At 43.9% G+C, this 27,115-nt stretch overlaps 1 protein-coding gene across 3 annotated transcripts in view; it reads right to left on the bottom strand.

Moving 5' to 3' along the window:
• Positions 1-27,115, bottom strand: part of LOC116150809 (uncharacterized) — a 104,920-nt gene that overhangs the window by 17,810 nt on the left and 59,995 nt on the right. For all 3 annotated transcript variants that reach the window (XR_010378142.1, XM_064480211.1, XM_064480212.1), the window contains exon 12: positions 6,310-6,428. Coding sequence is in view for 2 of the 3 variants with exons in the window: in XM_064480211.1 (XP_064336281.1) it covers positions 6,310-6,428 (119 nt within the window). In the remaining variant the exon portion in view is untranslated. The remainder of the gene's footprint in view (positions 1-6,309; positions 6,429-27,115) is intronic.

Below are 27,115 nucleotides of genomic sequence, written 5' to 3'. Positions count from 1 at the left end.
CAGTACTCCAGGGGAAGTTCACAGCACTAAGCACTTACACCAGCAGAGACAAAAAGATCTAAGATCAGTGACGTCAGCTTTTACCTTAAGAAACTACAGAAAGAGCAAATCAAAACCAAAATTAGCAGAAGATACTAAGTACTAAAAATCAGAAAGGATATGAATAAAATAGAAATAGAGAAATATATTTATTTGCTCAGAAGCAAATTCTTTTAAAAAATCAACAAAATTGATAAACCTTTAGCCAGAATGATGAGGAAAGAAAAGAAGACACAAATGACCCAAAGCAGGAATGGGAGAGTTGCCATCATCACAGATTCTACAAATATTAAAAGAATAACAAAGCAATAATGGGAACAACTTTGTTCTAGTAATTTTTACAACTTAGATTAAATGGACAGATTCCTTAAAGATTAAAAAACACCAACTACATTCAAGAAAAAAATAAATAACCTGACTAGCCCTATTTAAAGTATTGAATTTGTTTTACAAACTTCCACAAAGAAAACTCCATACACCATGAATTCTATCACACATTTAAGAAAGAAATAATATCAATTCCACACAAACTCTTCTCAAAAAATTGAACAGGAGGAAATAATCCCAAACTCTTGTATAAGATCAGCTTTACTACGATACTACATACAGACAACACAAGAAAAGAAAGCCACAGACTTATCCCTCAGACCTAAATGGAAAAAACCTATACAAAACCTTAGCACACATAGTACACACTAACATGCACACATACACAGAGGCACACTCATACCCACGTACACGCACACACCCCTAACACATCTACTCCACTCAACCACCATGGGGGCACATCTCTCTCTTACACACTGGGCCTCCGCTTCCTACAGAACCTGGGTCAGTCTAAACAAGTGTCCACCCGCAGCGCACAGCTGTCTTCCCGGATGCTACGAAGAATGTAAACGCCTTAAATAGTGAAACAGCACGGAGGACCCAGGCAGCACAGAGAACGTGCAGAGTCACGGACGGCCTCCCTGAGCCGCACGTTCGGGAGCAGCCAGGGTTCCTGACGAGCCCTCCGAGCACCCAAGCCCCCACACGTGTGACGGATGAGCGAGGTGTCACCGGGGGCCTCTCTCGGGGGGAGGCACTCCGGGGAACCCACGAGGGAGAGGCCACGGGGCTTCAACATGCAGCCGCCGGACCAGCGCCAGGTGCCACCTCCAGACCTCTCATCCCAGGGGACAGTGAGCCCCTCACTCTTGAAGACACTGCACAGCCAACTTTGTAACCTGCAGCCTAAAGCGTCCTCAGCTGTGAGACTTGGGAGGTCACACACAGGGGTACACGAAGGGGTCTGAAAGGGAGTTGGAATTATTGAAGTTCGACTCTTGGACACAATTGTGTTCATCTCTTGATTCCTGATGTCAGATCTGAATTCAGTTCTGCATTTTTAATACCACTTCATGCCAGACAGTGGGGACCCCTGTCACAAGCAGGAAGTGGGGACCAGGCCATGGGCTGAAAGTGGGAGCTCACATCTCAGAGGGGCTTCTCCCTCACCCCACCTCGTCCACCATGCCCTGCCCATGCACAGAGAACCCCCGGGGCTCACCCCACCACGAGTCTCATATCCTTTAGTCATCCCCTTACCGCGGGACAGCATCCCCCACTGAGAGTCGGGGCACATAAGGACGCAGACTCCAACCTGTATATCCCACAGCACCGAACACGGAGCAAGGGGGATGCGTACTTTTGCTATGAATGAACGGATGAATGGATGGGTAAAAGAACTGGGTGTCTAGGCTCTGAGAAGTGTCACTGATACTGGGAAGCTGGGAGAAGGGGCTGGCTGCAAGGATGTGCGGGGAGACAGACAGCACAGGTTTTTTCCCCTCTCTTTTGGTATAAAATTCAGGCTGATTTACACCTTTGAGGGGCCACCATTTTTTCCTTCTCTACTCTATAACTAACCATGCGTTCACATGTCTTTCTGCACCCCACTCACTGTCTTCTCAGCCTCTGCTCAGTCATGGAGTTTCACGAACACTGACTGAGCACTGCCAACCCCCGTGCTAGGAAAGCCCCCAGCGTTGGCCCTGTCTGTCCTCCTCAGCCTCCCGCTGAAGCACCCTGACATCCTCCATGCACACAGGCAAGCACGTGTGCAAGACCTCTTACACACCAGGTCCCTGTCCTCAGGAGCTCAACATCCGGAAAAGAAGGCTCCGAGCAGGGAGGGATGGAGCACAGGGAAGCAATGATACGGGAAGCCCAGATTTCTGCAGGAAGGCACAACACCCACTTGGCTGATGCAGCCAGGCTGGAGGAGGGTCTGGAGCCCACCCAGGAATTTATCCAGACCAACAAGGAAGGAAGGAAGGAAGGAGGGAAAGAGTGAAGAAGAAAGGAAGAGGGGGTTGATTCAGATTCAGAAGTGCAAATAGCACATGGGAAACTAAGATGAGTGTGAAACCATATAATCACATAAAAAGCTAAGAGATCCAGAGTGGTTAAAACACGGGTCCAAGTAATACGCAGCAGGGCACACGTCTCCAGGATGAGAGGTTCCTGAGTGTCAGCCCAGGAAAGGCAGGAGGGGAGCAGCAGTGAGAGCCTGGACTCCAGTCGGACTGTCTGGCTCCACCACGTACAGCAACAGGACCATGAGCAACTTATCCAACACTTTCACGTGTCAGTCCTTCCATCTGCAAAATGGGAACAAGACTGGAGTCCATCTCATAGGTTGTGAGGGTTAAATGGATTAACAAAGCACTTAGAATAATACCCTGGACCTAGTAAGAGCGCAACAATTGCTTCTTTATAGTAACTAGTAAGTGCTCTAAATGCAACAAATATTTACTGAAGGATATCTGTGCTAGGCAGTGTTCCTGGTGCTTGGGTCTTTAGCAGTGAAAGAAAGAGTCAAACATCACTGCCCTCCAGAAGCTTCCATTCTAGTCGGGGGAGGTATTTCAAAGGTGACATGTGTAACTATGGAGAAAAATGAAAGAATGACTATCAGTATGGAGCCACGAGCAATGTTAACTAGGACAGGTTAGGTGACACTTGAGCCCCGAAGAGGGGGGAAGCCATGAAGACACTGGGAGAAAGAGGGGCTAGGCGGAGGGAACAGCTGGGATTTTGGCTGGATACAATTCTTGTCTTTTTAGTTCATCCTTTGAATATGCCATCCCATTGCCTTGCGGCCTCCATAATTCCTGATGAGATATATCCTAAAACCTTTATTAAGGTCCCCTTCTGTGTAACAAGTTACTTCCCTCTTCCTGCTTTCGAGATTGCCTTCTTGTCTTTGGCTCTTGAGAGTTTGATCTTGCTGTGTCTAGGTGTGGATCTTTTTCAGTTTATCCTAATTGAGATTCTTTGATATGTAGGTTAGTGTCTTTCATCAACTTTGGGATATTTTTAGCCATTGCTTTTTCAAATACTTTTTCTGCCTCTTTTTCTCTTTCCTCTTTTCTGAGATTCTCATTATGAGTGTGTTGTTATTTTTGATGGTATCCCTCAAGCTTCTGAGGCTCTGTTGCTCTATCTTCATTCTTTTTTCATTCTGTTCTTCAGATTGGGTAAACTAATTGAACTATCTTGAAATTCACTGATTCTTTCTTCAGCCTCAAATCTACTGTTAAGCCCCCAGGTGAATTTTTCATTTTAGTTATTTTATTTTTCAAATTTGGAATTACTATTTGGTTGGATTTTTGTGGGGGGAGTGAGGCTTATTCATCTATCTATCTATCTATCTATCTATCTATCTATCTATCTATCTATCTAACGGTGGCACTGAGGATTCAGCCCAGAACCTTGTGCATGCTAAGCACGCACTCTGCTACTGAGCTACATTCTCCACCATCTTTATTTTAAAAAATAATTTCTATCTCTTTATTGATATTCTTTACTTGATGAGGAATTGTTCTGATACTTTTCTTTAGCTTTTTTGACATGGTTTCTTCTTTGAGCGTATTTAAAACAGCTGATTTTAAAGGTTCTGTCAAATAAGTTCAATGTCTGGGCTTCCTCTGGGATAGTTTCTATTTACTGCATTTTTTTTTTTATTCCTGTGTAAGCCATGCATTCTTGTTTTTTGCATGTCTCATTTTGTTTAAAAAACTGGATAACATAATGTGGCAAATCTGAAAATCATACCCCCACCCCATCTCAGGGTTTGTTGTTTGTGAATGTGAGGCAGCTCAGATAAAGATAAGCCCATCAGTGGTGTTTTCCAGTGAATTTCCAGACGGTCAAATAATGGTAATTCTCTGAATGGGGTTTTGAAAGACTGACAACCAAGTTCTGCCCCTGCCAGTCGCTGCCGGGCTACAAGTTTTCATCATGATGGCAGCTGTTGGCTTTCAAAACTTTTGTGAATTGGGAGATGGGAGGATGGAATAGAGCAAGTTAAAATTGCACCAAGCTCACTGTTATTACCAAGATTTTGCCGTCTTTCTTAAAGAAACATTCTTGGATTCCTCCTAGACTTTGGTTAATTTGCAATGTTCTAACAATGTTGATTCAGACCATTTTCTCCAACGTTGTCATTGCTTCTATGGAGGAGAGGGTTCTCATGGTGTTCCACCATTCCCAGTGGCATCAGCTGCTGTGAGTTGTGAATGGCACACTGAGCTTGGATGTAACAAGAATAGTAGAGAGGGCACTGACATGTTTGTATCGGGGTTGTAGAAAGATGTCTCTGAACTCTGCTAGAGGGTGGCCAGAGGGGCTAGTGTGCAGCTGGCATCATCTGTGACAGGCAGTCTCAGCTTCCTCTCCCATCTCAGGGCTGTCATGCCTGCATCCAGCACATTGGTCCACCAGGGGACATGGACGGAAAATTTTAGCAGCAAAGGGAATTCATGAGTCACCACATCTGTATTTGTTGTCACAGGTAGAGGAGAGGGAGGGAAAGGCACCTCGGTGCCCATGCACTGTGCCCACCTTCACCTGCAGCACCAGAAGACTCTTCACATCTGATGCTTTCCCTGCTGTGTACAGATGTTCTGCCCTGGCAAGGTGCTCCTTGGATTGTTCGAGTGGTCTGATCTTCCCAGTCAGGGGCTGGGTCACTAAATTGTGTCCAAAGTCTAGGCAGATGTCAGAATCAGCCAATCCTAGTCTAGCTCCAATGCCATCACTTACTAAGCAGGGAGTCCTGCACACTCACCTCACTTTGCTGAACCTCAATTTCCTCATATACAAAGTAGAGGGACAGGACCCATGGATATCAGGGGTACGATGACATTAAGGAGAACCCTGTGTCCAGTGGAGAGGTGTGTCCTGCCTGGGCGTGAATGCTCGCCCCACATATGGGGCCTTAAGTCCCCTCCGCTTCAGTGTCCTCTGTCAGACAACACTGGTCCTCACTGAGAGGCACAACAGTGGGAGTGAGTGCACTCAGCAGAAGCTGTTAGCCACAGTGGCCCCCACACAGGGGCACCTTGGACCTTGAAAGGGAGGGGCTGGCGGCAGCAGCGCCTGGCTCACTTCGGATGAACAGGCACCAGCTCGCAGGGACACAGTCTGAACCTCTTGACGCAAACAGAACAAGGATTTCTTCTCCTTTTGTCTGTAGGGGCGCGATGAGCAGGGAGGCCTGACACCGACACCCAGGAAAGCCAGGAAACAACAGCGAGAAGCAAGAAAGCTTCAGACCTTCAAACCTCATCTCCTACCTGAGTGACACTTATGGTAAAGTATTACCCACAGACAGGCAGCGCTCAGCTACCCCGAGTACCGTAGAAGGGAACGCAAGATTTAACACAGTAAACTGCTTTTTAACAGGCCCTTTAAAAACAAACAAGCACACCTCAGAGCGTCCAGGGAGAGGCGGCTCACTCCGAGGGCTCAGTTTCCTCACCTGTAGAATGTAACAACAATCCCCACCGCCTGGGGTGGCTGCGAGAGGAACACAGTGAGTGGAACACCTCACCCCAGAGCCCGGCACCAACTAGAACAACGGTCTGGCTACTGACCCGACGCAGGCAAATTCCCTGCCCAAAAGCCGCTGCCCAAACCCGGCTTAGGAACAGAGTTCTGACCCTCTCTAACCAACGCAGGAAGTAAAAGGTGCAGAATGAGAAAATGGGAAAGAACAGCTGTGGAATGAAGGCAACACACCGTTCCCCTGCCGGGCAAGTGTTCATCTGGGCTCCTGACCCACACCCACTCCCTCCTTCCCTCAAACTAGGACCCTCTGCTCACCTTCACCCCCACCTCCTATCTCTGCCATCACCTCCACTTCCTCCCTCACCACTCCACCTCCCTCACCTCCCACCTCGGCTCCCCAGGCCCACCGCAGGGCCAGGCCAGCGCCAGCCCTACCTCATGTTGTCATGCCGCTGGATGTAAATCTGGTGGAAAATCCTCTCCGGGGGCCTTAGGAAGTCCTCCTTCATCTCCACGACAACGTTCCGGGGCAGGAGGCTCATCAGCAGCCGCGCCTGGACAGGAGAGACGGGCCCACGTGACACGGCAGCTCCTCTCCCTGCTTCCTCTACGCTCCCACCCCAGTGAGGCGGGTGCCGGGGAGCTGCCCTCCACGAGCATGTGGTCCAGTCCTACAGACCCTGCCCGGCCCCAGAGCCTGGGTGGGCAGTGCCCAGGCCTGGGCTGTCACTGCACGGGGAACTGGCTCCCAGAGCGCTGGGCAGGCACCAGCATCACCTCTGGAACACCTGACCCAAGGGGGTTAAGTCAGGCAAAGCAATGCTACTTCAATACTGAAATACCAATCAGTGTTATACATCAGAGCCCACAGGATACAAAGAAAAACCACACAGCAATTAATACTGAAAAATAATTTGACAAAATTCAACATCCATTCATGATGAAAAGTAGCAGAAAAACAGGAAGAGAGGGGAACTTCTTCATCTTGATCAAGAACATCCAGAAAAAGCCCACAGCTAACATCCATTTAGGGTATAACGTTGAACATTGTCAAGAACAAGGCAAGGAAGCCCACTCTCATCACTTTTATTCAACTTGGCATGAGGTCCATCCACTCAGTGCCACAGACAAGAAAAGGAAATAAAACGCACACAGATTAGAAAGGAAGATATTATACTGTATTTATTTCCCGATGACATGATGGTCCACATAAGAAACACAAAGGACTCTATAAAACCAAGATAAAATAAAACAGTATCCAAAAAACCAAAAAATTTGTAGAATGATAACTGAGTTCAGAAGGTTATAGGACACAAGAACAACACACAATAATCAGCTGTATTTCTACAGACTAGCAATGGACACACAGACGTGGGTATTAAAAATATGGTATCGTTTACAATCACTCAAAAAGAATCAAATACTTAGGCGTGTTCTGTCAAGACACGTCTAGGACCAGCATGCTGAGAACTACGAAGCACTAAGTAAAGAGCCCAAAGAAGAGCTAAATAAATGGAGAGACATACAACTTTCATTGATTCAAAGATAATAGAGTAAAATGTCAATTCTCCCCAAATTGACAGACAGGCTTAGCACAAATCCTACCAAAATCTCTATAAAGTCTTTGATAGACATAGGCCAGATTATTCTCAAACTTACACAGAAAGGGAAAGAAACAATAATAATTAAAATAATTTTGAGAACGAACCACAAAGTGGGGGGACTCACTCTACCTGATTTCAAGATTTTTGGTATGGCCACAATAATCAGGGTTATGGAAGGATAAACACATAGGACAATGGAACAGGACACAGAGCTCATACATAAACTCACACAAACATGCCCAACTGGTTTTTGACAAAGTGATGAAAGCAAGTCAATAAAGGAGATAACAGTGTTTTCAACAAAAGGTGAGGGAGCAAGCAGATGTCCATAGGCAAAAAAAAAAAAAAAAAAAGAGAAAAAGAAAAGAAACCTTGACTTAAACCTCACACTTTATGCAAAATATTAATTCAAAATATATCATCTATTTAAATGTAAATAATAAAAGTTAAAACTTAGAAAACTCATTAGAGAAATCTTTAAGATCCAAGCCAAGCAGAGTCCTTAGACTTGACACAGAAAGCACAATCAATAAAAGGGAATGCTGATAAACTAAACTTCATCAAAACAAAAAACAATCGATCTTTCTGAGGACCTTGTTAAGAGGATGAAAAGACTCTAAGACTGGGAGGAAATGCCTGCCAACCACATATCCAGCAGAGAACTCGTATCTAGAATATATAAAGAATTCTCAAAGCTTAAAAGTAGAAGATAGATGATAGATGGAGTAGACAGACAGAAGGATAGATAAAATAATATTCATAGTAGCCCCAAACTAGAAACAATCAAGATGTCCTTCAAGAAGTCAGTAGTTACGCAAACGGTGGTCCATCCACACCACTCGGCAATGAAAGGCCTATTAATGCAACAAGCTGGATCAACCATCGGGCATAAGACTGAGTGAATGAAGTCAGTCCCCTCCCCCATACATACTGTATGATTGCACTTACAGGACATTTCTAAAATGACAGATTTATAGAAATGGAGAATAGATTAGTAGTTGCCAGGGCTTAAAACTGGAGGCTGGAGGAGGGAAGTGAGTGGGGCTACTTAAGGGCGACGTGATGGATCCCCGTGATGATGGAAGGCCCTGTATCTTGGCTGTACCACCGTCAGCATCCTGGTGTGATGGTGCATGACAGCTGTACGAGATGTTACCGTTGGGGAAATAGGGTAAGGGATACACGGATCTCTATTATTTTTTACAACTACATGTGAATCTACAATTAATTCAAAATTTAAAGTTTAATTAAAAAATATGGAATGTAAAATGTAGGAGCCACTTTCAGAACAGTCTGGCAGTTCCTCAAAATGCTAAACACAGTTACCATGTGACTCAGCGATTCCACTCCTAGGTCTCCGTCCAAGAGAAATGACAATGTCTGTCTACACAAACACGCACACAGGAATGTTCACAGCTGCATTACTCCTAACAGTCAAAGAGTAGGAACCACCCAGCTGCCCATCAGCAGATGAATGGACACAGTGTGGCCCATCCACACAGCAGAACACCACTCAGCCATGTAACAAGGAATGAAGCACTGATGCTACAATACGAATGGCAACGTGAGAACATTATGCAAAATGAAAGAAGCCAGACACAAAGGCCACATACTGTATGATTCCATTTATATGAAACATCCTGAGCAGGCAAACCCACAGAGACAGAACATAAATTACTGGGGTCTAGGTCTGGGAGGAGGAAGTGACTGTTAATGGGTACAGGTCTCTTCTTGGGGTGGTGAAAATATTCAAAAATTGGATTATCGTAATGGTTGCACATTCTAAATATGGGGAAAAAACATGTAGCTATTTAGAACTTTAAATCGAGCTTAACAGTTTGTAAACTATAGATCAACAGAGCTCTTTCTAAATTACAAAACAAAACAACTACAAACACATAGTGGATGGGAAAGGGGCTGTGATCGGTCAGAACGCTTTAAAAAAATCCATCCTGTATCACTCAAATGGAAGTTTGCTTTCTCTCGATAAATTTTCTCATGCAATGGGAAATCAGAATTGTCCCATTTACCTTGCTATGATGACAAACTGAGGATGTGCTTTGTATGTAAGTTTGGAATTATGAATTAATAACGGCACTTGAGGAACGGCAGGGCCTTTGCAGCGGCGGCCTCTGCTGATGCTGATCTCAGGGGTGGGCTCCTGCAAGCCCAGGCTTCCTGGCTGGGCTCAGGAGTGGCAGAAGAGGAGGGCCCCCCACCTCAGGAGTTAAGCGGTGACCATCGCAGGCCTCTCACTCCCTTCCCTGTGCTCTCCAGCTCTGCCAGACTCTGATGTCAGGGTTAGGGCCCAATGGGGAGCTGTGAGCACCTGAGGCCCTCAGGTAATCTCTGCCCCTCAGTGGAGCAGGCTTTCCAGCTCTAGCCCGATCCTCTCCAAGCTGAAGGAAGACAGAGCTACAGCTTACCAACATGCCTGCCCTGTCTGAAAAACAATCTGTGACTACCCCCACCCATCTGCTGCCTGAATGTCACCTACTGCTCCCCATCTCCCAACCTCTACCCAGCAAACTCCTACATATCCTTCAAAGCCCCAACCAAATATACTTTCTCTCACATCCCAATGTACCTTCCCTCCACATAGCATGCCCCTTGGACACCACTATTATCCAGTTGGGCCTCTCCATGGGGGCCAACTGCTGCTTTCTGTCTCCCATCCAGTTACATCACCTTTTACAGGTTCCCTCTGTCCTAGGATCTCCAGAGCCACGTGCCAAACATTCAGACGGATGACCACCCCTCAGAGGATTCCAGCTGGGCCTCTCCAAATGCACTCCGGCACCAAGAGGCAAAGGGCCTCGGGGCTGACAGTACTCATGAGTACAGGACTTGGGGGACAGGGGCTGCTCCCCAGCAGGTCCATCTGACCTGCACTTCTGACAGTCCGGACTCCTAGCTCCATCCTCCGCAATCATGGGCAAGGTTCTCCCGCACTCACAGAAGGAGTTTCTGTCCTATGGATGATCCGATTGGAATGTTTCCCTTACAAATTTAGAACCACTGGGGCCTGGTGATTACTTTTTGGCAAGCTCTCCATTCTTAGTCAGTTGTTTAAATGATCATAAGATGTTTCAGACTTTCTTTTTCTTCTAGAATCAGTTTCAAAGCCTGGGAATTTGTCCATTTTGTCTAAGTTTTCAAGTATTCTGGCAAAAAAAAAAATTCTTAGTATTTCCCTCTCGTCTATTTTTAACCTGGCTTTATCCCGGAAGCCACGTGCTTTCCCGCCCCTAATCATCTCAGTTGTGTCTGCTCTTTCTTCTTGGTCAGGCTCTCTAACGCTGTCCTATTTCACAGAACCAACTTTGACATTTTTGTTCTGAAACTGAAAGACTCCGGTTAAAAGGCACCTCACGGCCCTTTGGAATATTTCAACCTGGGTACCTACAGACCCCAAACCTCTGTGTGAGTCTTTTTTATGGCCGAGGAGACGTGAGACTATAAAGGAAGAAAGTGGGCCAAGCCTGCTTTGGGGTCGGGTGTGGATTCTTGGCTTTGGCCTCTGCTGTCCTCACTCTGCCACCAACTAACATGGTCACTCACCATATTATCCCTCCCACATCATTTAAATTCTCAGAGCCAGCCCCAGTTCTGATTTATAAAGAGGAACAAAGTTCTTACATGCTTCACGAGGATGCAGAGGCCTGAAATTAGTTTTAAAGATCTAAGAACCCAGAGAGAAAGAACACTTTCAGATCAAGCATGTTGATCTGCTCTGCCAAGCCCCTGCGGGACAGGACAGAGTCGGGCAGCCCCGCATAGGGGCCACTGTCTTGTTCTGATTTTGGTGGGATGAGGGGTCACTTCAGCACATCCCAGTCGCTCTCAAAGGAGTCAGCCTTGGGGACACTGATGACTCAGGTAGCTTTTTCGAAGTAGAGCAGACAACCGTCCAGAAGTAGAGTGTGCCAAGGAAGCAGAGACGGCCCGCTGTCCGTCCTGTTCTAGCCCCTCTGGCTCTGCAGGCTGCCCCGAGGAGGACAGAATGATTCCAATATTCCCACTCGTGAAAGCACTGGAGGAGGAGACCTTGTTCTTGGAGACTGGTCTGGGGAGACCATACCTGTCTGCGTCGGCAGGGAGCAGGGCGGGAGATCAATAAAAGCTTCTGTAACCAAAACAGTTGTGCTTTCTTTTAAAATAGCAACTGCAGGGCTGTTAATTCCAAATAACATGGGAGGGGAGGGGATGCCCCCGATCTCTGGAGCAATTATCACCTGCTTCACAGGGTTGCCACAAAATCAGTGATCACACGCACAGAATTCCCAAGGGTCCTTCCGGGCAGTGGGCGGGTGAGGGATAAGAGCTCACCGTGGGATCCTTGCTTAAGACAGTCAGAGGCTGAGCTCCTGCTTAAAGAAATCAGCCCTCCCTCTCTGACTTAGTCCTGGGGAAGAAGTTTCAGCCAGCGAGATGCGTTCTCAGCACGGCCAGGTGAGGCTGAGGAACAGAAGGGTCCTGCCACGGTCCCCGCTCTAAAGAGTCTCGCGGTTTGTCAATTAACAACCATCTCTTGTGGATTTCCAGTGAAGACAGCAGAGTGGTAGGAACACCTACCTCTTCTCATGAACACAACAAAACCACGACTGACTGCTGAAGAAACATAGATAAAAAAAGACTGGAACCTACCGAAAAAGACCTTCAACTGGAGACATAAAGAGGGAACCACAGTGCAAAGGCAGGAAGGGTGCACTGATGGTATAATCAGGTCTCATACCTCCAAGGTGGGCGACCCACAAGCTGGAGAATAATTACATTGCAGAGGTTCAACCACAGGAGTGAGAGTTCTCAGCCCCAGGTCAGGCTCCCCAGCCTGGGGGCCCGGCATCAGCAGGAGGAGCCCCCAGAGCATTTGGCTTTGAAGGCCAGCAGGGCTTAATTGCAGGAGCTCCACAGGACTGGGGAAAACAGAGACTTGCTCTTAAAGAGCACACAGTCTCGCGTGCACCAGGACCAAGGGCGGAGAAGTGACTTCATAGGAGCCTGGGCCAGATCTGGCTGCTGGTCTTGGACGATCTCCTGGGGAGGTACTGGGGGGATGTGTGGTGGTTGTGGCTCACCCTGGAGACACAAAAGCTGGTGGTAGTCAGTATTTATCACCCACATAAATTTTCCTGGAAGATAGATCTTACATGGGTCGTTAGCACCAAGACCTGGCCCCACCCAACAGCCTGTAAGCTTAGGTACTGGGATGCCTCAGGCCAAACAGCTAACCTGGTGGGAACACAGCCCCAGTTATCACCAGACAGGATGCCCCTAGACATGACCTTGCCCACCAGTGGGCCAAGACCCAGCTCTACCCGCCAGTGGATAGGCACCAACCCCTCCTGCCAGGAAACCTGCACAGCCCTCTAGCTCAGCTTCACCCACCAGGGGCCAGACACCAGAAGCAAGAAAGCAACACTCCTACAGCCTGTGGGGTGAGTCCACAAAATCAAGCCAGACTCTACCCTGGGACCAGTAGCCCTGACCCTTGGGAGACAAGAGAGAAGTGCACTGTTGGGACCCATAAGACGTCATCTACAAAGGGCCACTTCTCCAAGGGCAAGAAATGTATCTAACCCATCACATAGTAAAAGTACAAATAGAAATTTAGACAAAATGAGGTGGCAGATGAGCTAGATAAAATCCCACAAAAGGAACTAAGTGATGAGGAGTTAGGCAATCTACCTGAGAGAAAGTTCAGAGTAATGACTGTGAAGATGATCAGAGAACTCAGAAGAAGAATGGATGCACAGAGCAAGAAGTTCAAAATTTTTAGCAAAGAGTTGGAAAATATAAAGAATAACTAAGCAGACTTGATGAGCACAATAGCTGAAATGAATACACACTAGAAGGAACCAAGAATAGGCTAAATAAGGCAGAAGAATGGATCAATGAGCTAGAAGACAGAGTAGTGGAAATCACTTCCATAGACAGAAAAAAAGACAAAAGAATGAAAAGAAATGATGATAGTTTAAGAGACCTCTGAAACAACATGAAGCCACCTAGTATCTGCATTACAGGGGTCTCAGAAAGAGAAAATAGAGAGAAAGGACCTGAGGAGAATATTTGAAGAGGTAATAGCTGAAAACTTCCTAATTTGGGAAAGGAAACAGTCGCCAAAGTCAAGGAAGCACAGAGAGTCCGATACAGAATTAGCCCAAAGAGGAACACGCCAATGCATATAGTGATCAAGTCAACACAAATTAAAGATAAGGAGAAAATATTAAAAGTAGCAAGAGAAAAGCAACAAATAACATATACGAGAACGCCCATAAGGTCATCAGTGGATTTTTCAGCAGGAGCTCTGCAGGCCAGAAGAGAGTGGCACGATATATTTAAAGTGATGCAAGGGCAAAACCTAAAACCAAGAATGCTCTATCCAGCAAGGCTCTTATTCACATTTGATGGAGAAATCAAAAGCTTCACAGATAAGCACAAGTTAAAAGAATTCAGCACCACCAAACCAGCTTTACAACAAATGTTATTAAAGGAAGTTCTCTAGGTAGAAAGTCAAGGCCACAAATAGAAACAAGAAAATTACAAAATGGGAAAGCTCACCAGAAAAGGCAAACATACAATAAAGGTAGAAAACCATCCACACACCAACTAATAGGGAAATTAAAAGACAAAAGGAGTAAAATCATCTGTATCCACAATAAGTAGTTAAATGATACACAAAATGATTTAATATAAAATATGATGCTGTAGCCAGTAACATGAGGGGAGGAGATTATGAATGTAGGTATCTAAAATGCATTAGAAATTAAAAGATAAACAACTCAAAACAATTATATGTGTGTGTGTGATTGATTCCATAAGAAAACCTCATGGTAACCACAAACCAAAAATCTGTAACAAATATACAAACAAAGAAGGAAGAGGAATCCGAACATAATGCTAAAGAAAGCCATCAAATTACAAGAGAACAAAAGAAGAAAGGGGGAAAAAGACCTACAAAAACAAATCCAAAACAATTAAGAAACTGGCAATAAGAACATAACCTTTTGATAATTACCTTAAATGTAAATGGATTAAACGCTACAACCAAAGGACATAGACTAACTGAATGGATACAAAAACAATACCTGTTTATACACTGTCTTTAGGAGTCCCAGTTCAGAGCCAAAGACACATACACAGTCAAAGTGAAGGGTTGGGAAAAGGTATTGCAAGTAAATGGAAACCAAAAAAAAAAAAAAAAAAAAAAAAGCTGAAGTAGCAATACTTACATCAGACAAAGCAGACTTTAAAATTAAGACTGTTACAAGGGATAAAGGAGGACACTATACAATGATCAAGTGATGAATTCAAGAAGAATATATAACAGTTGTAAATATGTATGCAACACAGGGGCACTTCAATATATAAGGCAACTGTTAACAGCCATGAAAGGAGAAATCAACAGTAACACAATAGTAGTGAGGGACCTTAACACCTCACTTACATCAATGAATGGATCATCCAGACAGAAAAACCAGTAAGGAAATACAGGCCTTAAATGACACATTAGACCAGATGGACTTAACTGCTACCTACGGAGCATTCCATTCGAAAGCAGAAGAATACACATTTTTCTCAAATGCACATGGAACTTTTCTCTAGGATAGATCATATGCTGGGCCAGAACACAAGCCTTGGTAGACTTAAGAAAACTGAAATCGTATCAAGCATCTTTTCCGACCACAACACTATGAGATTAGAAATCAACTACAAAGAAAAACTGGAAAAAAAACAAACACAAAAAACACGAACAAAATCTATGGAATGCAGCAAAATCAGTTCGAAGAGGAAAGTTTATAGCAATACAAGCTTACTTCAGGGAACAAAAGAATCTCATATAAACAACCTAACATTACATCTAAAGTAACGAGAGAAAGAACAAACCCAAAGTTAGTAGAAGGAAAGGAATGATAAAGATCAGACCAGAAATAAATGAAATAGACTAAAGAAGCAATAGAAGAGATCATTGAAACTAAACATAGGTTATTTGAAAAGATATGAAAAGGTAAACAAAATTAATAAAACTTTAGCCAGACTCATCAAACAAAAAGGGAGAGGGCACAAATCAATAAAATCAGAAATGAAAAACAAAAGTTACAACTGACACCACAGAAATGCAAAGACCATTTGCAACTATATGCCAATAAAATGGACGACCTGGAAGAAATGGAGAAGTTCTTAGAAAGCTACAATCTCCCAAGCCTGAACCAGGAAGAAATAGAAAATATAAACAGACCAAAAACCAGCACTGAAAGTGAATCAGTCATTTTAAAATTCAAAAAAAATACAGTCCAGGAACAGATGGCTTCACAAGTGAATTCTACCAAACATTTTGAAAAGAGTTAACACCTATCCTTCTGAAACTTTTCCAAAAAATTATAGAGAAAGGAACACTTCCAAACACATTCTACGAGGCCACCATCACCCTGATACCAAAACCAGACAGAGAGATGACTGAAAAAGAAAATTACAGGCCAATATCACTTGATGAACATAGATGCAAAAATCCTCAACAAAACACTAGCAAACAGACTCCAAGAATATATTAAAGCGGTCATATACCACGATCAAGTGGGATTTACTCTAGGGATGTAAGGGCTTTTCAATATCCACAAATCACTCAGTGTGATACACCACAGTAACAAATTGAAGAATAAAAACCATGTGGTCATCTCAATAGATGCAGAAAAAGCTTTTGACAAAATTCAACATTCATTTATGATAGAAACTCTTCAGAAAGTGGGCATAGAGGAAACATACCTCAACGTAATGAAGTCATATGTGACACACCCACAGCTAACAACAAACTCAATGGAGAAAAACTGAAAGTACTTCCCCTAAGATCAGGAACAAGACAAGGATGCCCTCTCTTGCCACTTCTATTCAACACAGTTCTGGAATTCCTAGCCATAGCAATTGGAAAACAAAAAGAAAGAAAAGGAATCCAAAGTGGAAAAGAAGCAGTAAAACTGTCGCTGTTTGCAGATGACATGATCCTTACATAGAAAATCCTAAAAATGCTCAGAAAACTAGTAGAGTTCATCAATGAATTTGGAAAAGTTACAGGATACAAAATTAATATGGGGAAATCTGCTGCATTTCTATACACTAACAACAGAATATCAGAAAGTGAAATTAAGGAAGAAATCTCATTTACCATCTCATCAAAAAGAACAAAGTTCGCAGGAATATGGAGGCAAAAGTCCTGTACTCCAAAAACTGTAACACACTGATGAAAGACACTGAAGACAACACAAACAGATGGAAAGATATAACACGTTCTTCAATTGGAAGAATCATCAATATTGTTAAAATGGCCTTAGAACCCAAGGCAATCTACCAATTCAATGTAATCACTATCAAACTACCCATGGCATTTTTCATAGAACTGGAAAAACATTGTTTAATTTGTATGAAAACACAACAGACCCAAAAGAGCCAAAACAATCCGGAGAAAGAAGAACGGAGCTGAATGAATCAGGCTCCCTAACTTCAGACTATATTACAAAGTTGCAGTGATCAAAACAGTGTGGCACTGGCACAAAAACAAACATACAGATCAATGGAACAGGATAGAGAGCCCAGAAATAAACCTGCACACTCATGGTCAATTAATCCACGGTGAAGGGGGCAAAAACATATAATGGAGAAATTACAGTCTATTCAATGAGTGGTGCTAGGAAAACCGGACAGCTACACGTAAAAAAATGAAACTAGAACACTCTCTAACATCATATTAAAAAAAAAAACAAATCTCAAAATGGATTAAAGACCTAAATGTAAGATGGGATACTATAAAACTCTTAGAGGAAAACATAGGCAGAACACTCCTTGACATACATCACAGCAATGTATTTTTTGGATCCATCTCCTAGAGTAATGGAAATAAAAACAAAAACAAACAAATGGGACCTCATGAAACTTAAGAGCTTTTGCACAAGAAAGGAAACCACAAACAAAATGAAAAGACCATCTACGGAATGGGACAAAATATTTGCAAATGATGCAACTTACAAGGGATTAATTTCCAAAATATACAAGCAGCTTACACAGCTCAATAACAAGAACCAAAAAACAAACAAGCAAACAAAAAACCCAATCCAAAAATTGGCAGAAGTAGGAGATTACAAAAAAAAAAGGAGAAGGAAAAAGAAATTGATGTGGGATTTGTCCCACTGGGAGGAAGCAGTAAAGGAGGAAAAGTGCCCTCACCCTGAGAAGTCCCCTCTCCAGCAGGGAGGTCAGCTGCTACAGAAAGGGAACCTTAGAGGCTCAGAGGAGAAATCAGCAGAAGCTTGGCAGACAGAACTGAGAGAGACCAGCACAGAGGGTCCTGGCAACTCCTAACTTGAGCTGTGAGCTGGAAGGGACAGGCCAGGACTGGGTGCTGGAGATTGGGCTTCTGCAGACAGACCCAGGGAGAGGACTGGAGCTGACTGCACAGAGGCAGCCTTAGGGGGCTGCAGTGTGGTGTGCGCTGAGGCTGGGAGTGTGTGCCTAACAGCCTGGGTCCCCCATAGAAAGCACCACTGCTGGTGCTCATTGAGGGGAGGGTTGCAACGCAGCCCAGACATAGCAGCCATCTCCACTAGCCCAGGGAGCATTGCTCAGAACCACATCGGCATGTGTTCTCGCTAAGTGCTTCACACAGAGCAGTCTTCTCGGATTGCTCTGGAGGCCCACAATTCCTGGCGCTCAGCTTCCAGGCACAGGTGGGGCTGAAAACAGAATCCATTCTCAGGGGTCTCAAGACTTCACAGGTGGGACTGAGACTTGATTCTAGCCCCAAGCGCTGGTGGCGAATTTGCTCTACTGGTGACTCTGTGACACACTTCTGAGACAAACAAGTGTAACACTGGCATGCAGATGGGTGGGTCTGGCGTTAACAGCGGGCCTGTGTTCGCAGATGCAAGACCTGGGTCTGGGTTGACTCTGTGGCTCAAAGTGGATCCAGGTGCATGACTGCACAGCACTACAGTGGGTCCTGGTGCCTGACACCGGTGGATCGGCATGAACGGCTCTGTGGGTGCAAAACCTGGGGGGCACTAGGGCGGATTGCTGACATTTCTGTGGCTTAGGGGAGGACAAGCGCAGAGACAACAAAGTGTACGTTGTAAGCCTGCACAATGAGTGACTGACGACACCACAGAAGGCACTCTCTGCTGGACATCTTCTGAGGAGGAATAGTCAGCGGCTCCTCTTCTGGTGGAAGTGCTCCAGTCCCCCCTACCACAAACCACAGCTCAGAAATGGGCCTGAAAGCCTCTATTCCCACAACAGGGAAGCGACCTGACTCCTGTCAGGGCTGTGCCAACCACCAAACAAAGTGGAGTCCCTGCTCAACCACCAGGGCAGGCTCTGGTCACCACAACACCAACCATACTCCCAATCAAGGGAATAAGAGCCAGCACACAGGGAGGAAAGACCTGGCAGCCATCCATACTTAAACAGCCCTTGTGACAAAAATGAGATGCACACTGTCTACACAGGGATGCTCCCATATAAAAACAAAACTAAAGAAAGAGCCCTTCAACACCACAGTAGATAACTGTTACACTTAAAGTCATAGTCAGAGAAATATTTAGAAAAGGAAGAAGCAGAGGAACCAATCCCAATTGAAAGAACAAGAGAAGTCCCCTGGAAGCATGAACTATGAAATGGACCTCAACAGTCTACTAGATTTGGAGTTCAAAGAGGACATGATAAAAGCACTGAAGGAAATGAGAGGAAATAAGAGAGCTATAGATAAAATGCAAGATACTGTTAAAAAAAAACTATAAGGCGGAGCCAACTAAAACCGGACAACTCAATTGCTGAGATAAAAGCTGAGCTAAGGGCAGCCAATAGCAGCCTTACATGATGCAGAAGAATGAATCAGTGATTTAGAAGACAGGATAATGAAAATCACCCCATCAGAACAGCAGAAAAGCAAATGAAAACAAATGAAAGTAATGTAAGGGACTATGAGATAATATAAAGTGCGACAACCTATACCTAATAGCGGTCCCAGAAAGAGAAGAAATAAAAAAAGTGGATCAAAAAAGTATTTCAAGAAATCATGACTAAAAATTAACCAAACCTAAAGAAGGAAATAGATATCCAAGTGCAGGAAACACAGAGGGCCCCAAACAAGAAGAACCCAAACAGATCTACACCAAGACATATTATAATTAAGATGGCCAAAGGTCGGCAGAAAGAGAACAACAAAGAATTAGTTACAAAGGAAATCCCATAAGGCTATCAGTTGATTTCTCTACAGACACCCTGCTGGCCAGAAGGGAGTGGCAAGATATATTCCAAGTCCTGAAAGAGAAAAACTTGCAGCCTAAGACACTCTACCAAGCAAGGATATCCTTTAGAGAACAAGGAGAGATAAAGAATCTGACAGACAGGCAAAAACTAAAAGAATACACCAATGCTAAACCTATCCTAAAAGAAATACAGTAACTTTTTCTCTAAATAGAAAAGCAGGAATCTGTAGAAAAGAGAAAACCACAATTAGAAATGTGATAACCAAAACGAACAGCAAGGGAATAGACATGAAGATGTAAAAGAGGACAATCAAAATCACAAAATGTGGGAGAGGGGAGCAAGAAAATGTAGATTTTTTTTTTCTTTCTTTCTAGGATGTGTTTGAGACTATATGCTTACCAGTCTAAAGCAAATAGATGTAGTAATGGGTTAACATACTTGAAAAACGGGGTAACCACAAATCAAAAGCATAAAATAGAATCACAAAAAAAGCAAGTAAAAAGGAAAGAAATCAAGCTAATACAAAAGAAAATCATCAACCCACAAAAGAAAGAACAAAAGGAAAAAGAAAGGAACAAAGAAAAAACACAAAATCAACTGGAAAACAAAGTTCAAAATGGCAGTAAACATATATCTATCAATAATTGCCATAAATGTCAATGGATTATATGCTCCAATCAAAAGACACAGAGTGGCAGACTGGATAATAAAACAAGAGCCTACACTACGCTGCCTATAAGACACCCACTTTAGGGTGGAGGACACACATAGATTGAAAGTGATAGGATTGAAAAAGATTTTTTATGCAAAGAGAAATGACAAGAAAGCAGGGGTAGGAATACTCATATCAGACAAAACAGACTTTAGAACGAAGGCCATAAAGACAGACAAAGGACTTTGTATAATGATCGAAGGAGGAATACAAGAAGAGGATATTACACTCATTAACATATGCACCCAATATAGAAGCACCTGATCATATGTAACAAATACTAAGAGGCATAAGGGAAGGAGGAAAGGCCAAGATGGCGGAGTAGAAGGATGCTCTGAGCTCGCTCTCTCCCAAGAACACACCAAGAGAGACAGGCACGGACCCACCCATCCACTCAGAACACCTGGCCAGACTTTGACAAGATATCTCCTTCTTCAATAGACAAAATTCCTCACATAGCTGGTAGGAGGAGAAAAAAAAAGCAAAACAAAAAGGAAATTAGTGTGGGACCTGTCCCTCGGAGAGGGAGCAGCAAGGGAGGAAACAGTGCTCTTACGCTGGGACGACCCCCACTCAAATGCAGAGGTCAGCGGGGATGGAGGGGGACCCTCCGAGGTTCAGAGGAGTCCACAGCAGCCTCTTGGCCGACAGAACTGAGCAAAACCAGCACAGAGGATCCCTGCGATCCCTAGCCCTAGAAGTGAGCCGGCACGGGTGGAATGGGACCGGCTGCCCGAGCCCAGCGGAGGGCTGGAACTAACTGGGCAGAGGCAGCCTGAGGGGCTGGATCCAGTGTACTGTACGCCGTGGCTGGGTGTGTATACAGAACAGGATAGCCTGGGTCCCCCACCCACCAAAAAAAGAAAAAAAGGAACACTGCTGGTGTGCACTGTGGGTAGGGGGCGCAATGCGGCTGAGCCGTAGCCTTTGTCTCCACATGCCTGTGGCACCATCACTGGCATGCTCTCGGGAGGAGAGGTGCAGCTCCCAGGTAAAGATGGGGTTCAAACCTGGAATCTGTACCCAGGGGTCCCACAACTTCATAGGTGGGATTGAGATTTGTTTACAGCCTCAGGCAGAGGGGACTGTCTGGCTCCGCGGGTGCCTTTGTGGACCCACGCCTCCAAGACAAACAAGCAAGGTGCGGAATTCTGGCACACGGTGGGGGCGAGGGCTGGTGCGGCCCTTTCAGTGGGCCTGCCTACCATACGCGGATGTGGCACTGGGGAGAGCTCTGACTCGGTGGCACAACCAATCACCACAGGGCTGGGGTTCTACCAGTGCAGGCCTCTAAGGTGAACGAGCAGAGTTCGCACAGCGAGGGCAAGTGCAGGAGCCACACTGGGCACCAGAGATCTCACTACCCCAGTAGGGCACCACAATGCAGGTGTGCGACCCAGAAGTCGGCAGGTCTGCGCTGGCAGCTCTGAGGGTGGAGAACCTGGGGGACACCCGGGAAGAGCGCTGACATTCCTGCGGCTAAAGCGGGGACAAGGGCAGTGTCAACAGAGTACTTGAAGTGCTCCCACCCCGCCTACCACACACCGCAGCTCAGAAATGGGTCTGGAAGCCTCCCATTCCAACAAAAGAGGAATAGACCTAGCCCCTGTCAGGGCTGTGACAAACACAAAACAAAAAGGAGGCCCCACTCAACATCGAGGGCAGGCTCTGATCACCACGACACCAGCCACAGCCCCAGTCAAAGGGATAACAGGCAACACACTTGGAAGAAAGATATGACAACCGTACATACTAAAAACAGACTTTGCAACAAAATTAGCAGAGGCGCACATTCTACACAGGAATGCATCCTCTTTAAAAACAAAACAAAACACACAAAAACGGCCCTTCAAGACCACAGTAGACAACTGATACTCCATAAGCCACGGTGAGAGAGACAGAAGTCAAGTGAAGAAGCAGAGGAAGCACTCCCAATTAAAAGAGCAAGAGAAATCCCCTCAAAGAACAACCAATGAAATAGGCTCGACAGTCTACTAGATCATGACTTCAAAAAGAGAGTGATCAGAGCTCTGAGGGAAGTGAGAAAGACTACAGATAAAAATGCAGAATACTACCAAGAGGAAATAAAACTATAAAAGAGAGCCAATTAAAACCAGAAAACTCAATGGCTGAGATAAAAGCCAAGCTAAAAGTAGTCAAAAGCAGACTAGATAACGCAGAGGAGCAGATAAGTGACTTAGAAGACAGGATAACAGAAGTCACCCGATCAGAACAACAGACAGAAAAGCAAGTGAAAACTAATGAGAGCAATACAAGGGGCCTGGGGGATAATACAAAGCACCCCAACCTACGCATGACAGGGGTCCCAGAAGGAGAAGGAAGGCAAAGGCGATTGAAAGGTATTTGAAGAAATCATGACTGAGAACTTCCCAAACCTAAAGAGGGAATCAGATATCCAAGTGCAGGAAGCCCAGAGGGTCCCTAACAAGAAGAACCCAAACAGACCTACACCAAGACATATTTTAATTAAGACGGCCAAGGTTAAAGATAAAGGAATGATTCTAAAGGCAGCAAGAGAAAAAGGAAGAGTTCGTTACAAGGGAACCCCCATAAGGCTCTCAGCTGATTTCCCTACACAAACATTGCAGGCCAGAAGGGAGTTCAACATTCAAACACATTCAAAGTTCTGAATGAGAAAAGCTGCACCCTAGGATGCTCTATCCAGCAAGGGTATCCTTTAGAGTAGAAGGAGAGAGAAGGAATTTCCCAGACAAGCAAAAAGTAGAAGAATTCAGGAATACTAAACCTATGCTAAATGAAATCTTGAAAGGTCTACTCTAAATAGAAAAGATGCAGGACGCTACAGAAAGGGGAAAACCATGACTGCACAGTAGTAACATAAGAACAAGTGTTAAAAAGCACTTCCTAGCAGTGCCTTGGGAGTTTTCTTTCATAACTAGGTAAATCTTTAATCATTTGTGTTTGTAGACCTTCCTCTAAGGAGACGCTGAACACTCGTATGCACTACGAGAAATACCAGTTTGTTCTTCATAAGGAACTGTCAGGGCAAGCTATTGTCACTTTCCCTCCCCCGACACATAATTGCTTGATTAGGGGGTCGGCTGCAACTGGCAAAGAATGAAGAGGGAAACTTGAAGTTAAAAGCAGTTGATGAATCAAACTTCATCTGAATTAGACTGTGAAGACCCAAAAAGTAAGCCTAGAAGAAATGTGCAGCATGAGTGGCCTATACCCCAAAACCCAGGGCAGATTTTTTCATGGTTTCTCAATAATCAGCAATAACCTGGCCTTTCCTAACCTCTCCTGGCCCCACCGCCTCAGACTTGCTTGTTCTTATCTCTCCAGCTTTATTTTGTTTCTTCCTTTGACGGACTGCTTTAAGTATGCAGGTGAGACAGTTGTGGGAGCATCCTTTGATGTCTCTTATCTTTCTCCAAAGGTCAACATCCTCCAATCCTCACTTCACAGAACACAAGCTGGGTGAATCCTACCCTGAAAACACCTCAGGATTCTCCCTCCTCCCAGGCTAAGTGGGCAGTCCTCTTTTTATCTCCATAATGCTCAGCGCATGGGTCTATTGAAGCATATCATGATGCTAAGACTTTGTTTAAATCTGCTTTTCACACTAGAATATGAGTCCCTTCTGGATGGGGGCTCAAATTGTACATACTTTCCCCGACTTTGTTTTTTTTTTTATTTCCTCTTGACTTAGCCTAGAATCTAGCACATATTTGGTTTTTGATAAAGAGATGTTAAGGCAAAGAAGTCAAAGAAGAGAAAGTCAAGCTTAACATCAGATGGGAGAAACCTGGTAACTGGGTTCCACCCAAACCTGACACTTCCTGGGGTGCAGTCTTTTCCTCACACCTTGAGGCACATACTTTAGCATCCAAGCTGGTCTTAAAGGTGAGTGCTTTGTACTCAGTATGTGACAGGTGTTTTCAACAAATGACTGCCCCTTCTTATTTGCCCACATCCCAAACTGCAGGATCAAAAAGATGGTTGATGACCTTCTCTGAGCTAGCTGTTACCCCTTCTTTTACTTCTTTCCCAGGCAACTGCCTATTCTCTTTTGAAGTTCATGCTTTCTTCCATACCACGCATTACAGCCCCTTTCTGCCATCACCTACTGACCTCTTGGTCACTCTTTATTCATGACTTCTCCTTCACGGTGTTCCCAAACTGTCTCCTTGTATGAAAGTGGTTCAATTTCTTACACAGAAGATCTTCACTTCTACTCAGGCCACAAGCAACACAAATGATCATTTACTGGACACAAATGCACAAGCCCTCTAACATCTTATTCAACTCCAGTATCCCACCATTTGACCAACCCTTTCTCTCTACCTTACTGTTACTACACTTGTTTTCTGCCTTCACTGAACCATCAGCACCAACCTCTTCTATGTGCAACCTCTACTTGATACCTCCCATGACCTGCCCTGAAACATCGTCTTTTCTTCAGTTGTTTATCATCCGGTGTAATTTCTAGGCTGTTCATCATCTCAGTGTTTTTCCTCTGTCCTTCTCTTATTTTTCAATGTTTCTATTCAGTGTTTATATTGGAACTGACACATTATTGCAGATGTGAGCTAACTAGGAGAGAGCAGTATAAGGAGCTCTCTCTTGATCTTAGTAAAATGCTTCTGACATAGAGACCAAAATTACATTAGAATGGTTTGGAGGAAATAACGACTTCTGCTATGCTCAAACCAAATTTGCCGTCATCTTAACGGCCTTGAAAAGCTATCAGACCAGGTCTCATCTACCTAGAGTTCCTGTAATTGATTTTGAACCTTACTTTGTGATATTTCAACTTACAGGCATGTTGTTAGTGAACAGTAACAATCTGAATCTTCATTATGTAACACAATGTAAGCATTTTCTCCTGGGCTTAACGTCATTTACAAATCTGAGAGGTACACTTCATTCATTTTCATTTGTGTGATTTAAACATTTTGAAAATATTTGGTCCAAGGACAGAAACTTTGTGGATGACCACTTCAAGGGCAGAATATTTATCAGTGTGATCTGAATATTCTTCTAGCTCCATACATCTCAAACTGAAGGTAAGGGAAGCCCTGGTGATAAGTGTAGAAGAACTCAAACTACAGAATACATTCTTCTAATATAGTCTAATAAAGTCTCATATAATAATGAGACTTTAATATATTTACAATATTTTTTTAAATCTGAAGCCAGAGTGTTCACCATCTTCTGTTCTTAGGAGTCCTCTGGGGAAACTATTCGAATGACATCACATCAATTTATTTAGGCTTTTTAATGTCCTCTCATAAGGATTTCATAAGAAAATCTGTCAAGCACTACATAAAACTCAACATACACTAAATCGATTTATGACATCCTATCTAAAAAATTATTAAGTAGGACTTAGTTTGAAAGTGTTTGCTCTTAAGGAAGTTCTATTATCTTATTTGAAGTTCCCCAAACCATATATTGAATAACATATTCTACACTTTACCCAAATATGAATTTTAGTGTGTTAAACTCTGCTTGTCAGAATCTTTTTTCCTTCCTTTTGAAAACTGGGACACTATACCAATGTCTTGCACTCCGATCTTCCTCCCAAGTATTTCTCTAGTATTCTTAAATTATAATATTGTGATCATACCTACTGGCTTATTTACTGCTCTGGGCAATTATTTTTCAGGCCTCATTTTAGAGCAGTAAGGCATACTCCGACCACCTCCAAACCCCTGCTCCTTCTAAACCACTGGTTTACTTTTAATGACATATTCTAGTATTTCCAGTCTGAAGACATTTTTTCCTCAGTGGAGAAAACAGAAGCAAAAAGATGTGAACATTTCTATTTTCTCTCCATTAACAGCCAAGCTAACATTAACCAAGCAGTAAGTGGCCACTTCCTTCTTGCTTCATATGTTGCTAAAAACTCTGTTTCTATCTAAAAGGTGTCTTTAACATTTACTTCGCAACTTCAGCTAACCCTGGATTTTAGTCTTCCTGGCACTAACTTCAAGACTGGGGGAACTCATTTTTGTTCTTTCTAAAGCTTACTGCCCTTTCTATGTACACTGAAGTATGTAACAGCCCAGAGATCGCTACGTGGGCTCACTGTACCCGCTTCTCCTCTGTTGTATTGACTACTGTGATTTTATAGTTGGGTTTCTATTTTTAGAGCTCACTCAAGTCATATTTTCATACATTATTTTCTGAGTTTTTTTTTTTAATTGTACCCTGCTGATAAGATACGTCTGGTCATTTTTATTTGCATCGCTTTTATGGACTCCAAGTTGTAAGGGTTAATTCCTCAAGGGGATGCCCTACTCTAAAATTTCAGTAAGTATTTTCCTAGTTGTTGTTGTTTTGTTTTTTTAACTTCAATGAGATAAAATATTCACCAAGGTAAACCTCTATAACAAATGCTCTGCTTTTAGTGGAATATTTTAAATTCAAGAGCCCTGCATTTAGACTCTTCATTGTATAAATCTTCACATACAAAAGTTTCTATCAGTTTTCCTTTTACATATTGAACATGTAGTCAAATTCTATTACATATATTAATAGGGAAGTTCATATGTAATAAATACTCAAAGAAAAAGTCACTGTTCTGTTTTCTTCTATCTGTGGGTTTGAGAGGAGTAATGAAGATGGTAGGAGTGGTGCTTCCAGCCCATCCTGAATTCATCAGAAAGGTATGCGAATATAA

The sequence above is a fragment of the Camelus dromedarius genome, chromosome 27, assembly GCF_036321535.1.
Source record: "Camelus dromedarius isolate mCamDro1 chromosome 27, mCamDro1.pat, whole genome shotgun sequence".
NCBI lineage: Eukaryota > Metazoa > Chordata > Mammalia > Artiodactyla > Camelidae > Camelus > Camelus dromedarius.
This window is presented reverse-complemented; position numbering and strand designations above follow the sequence as displayed.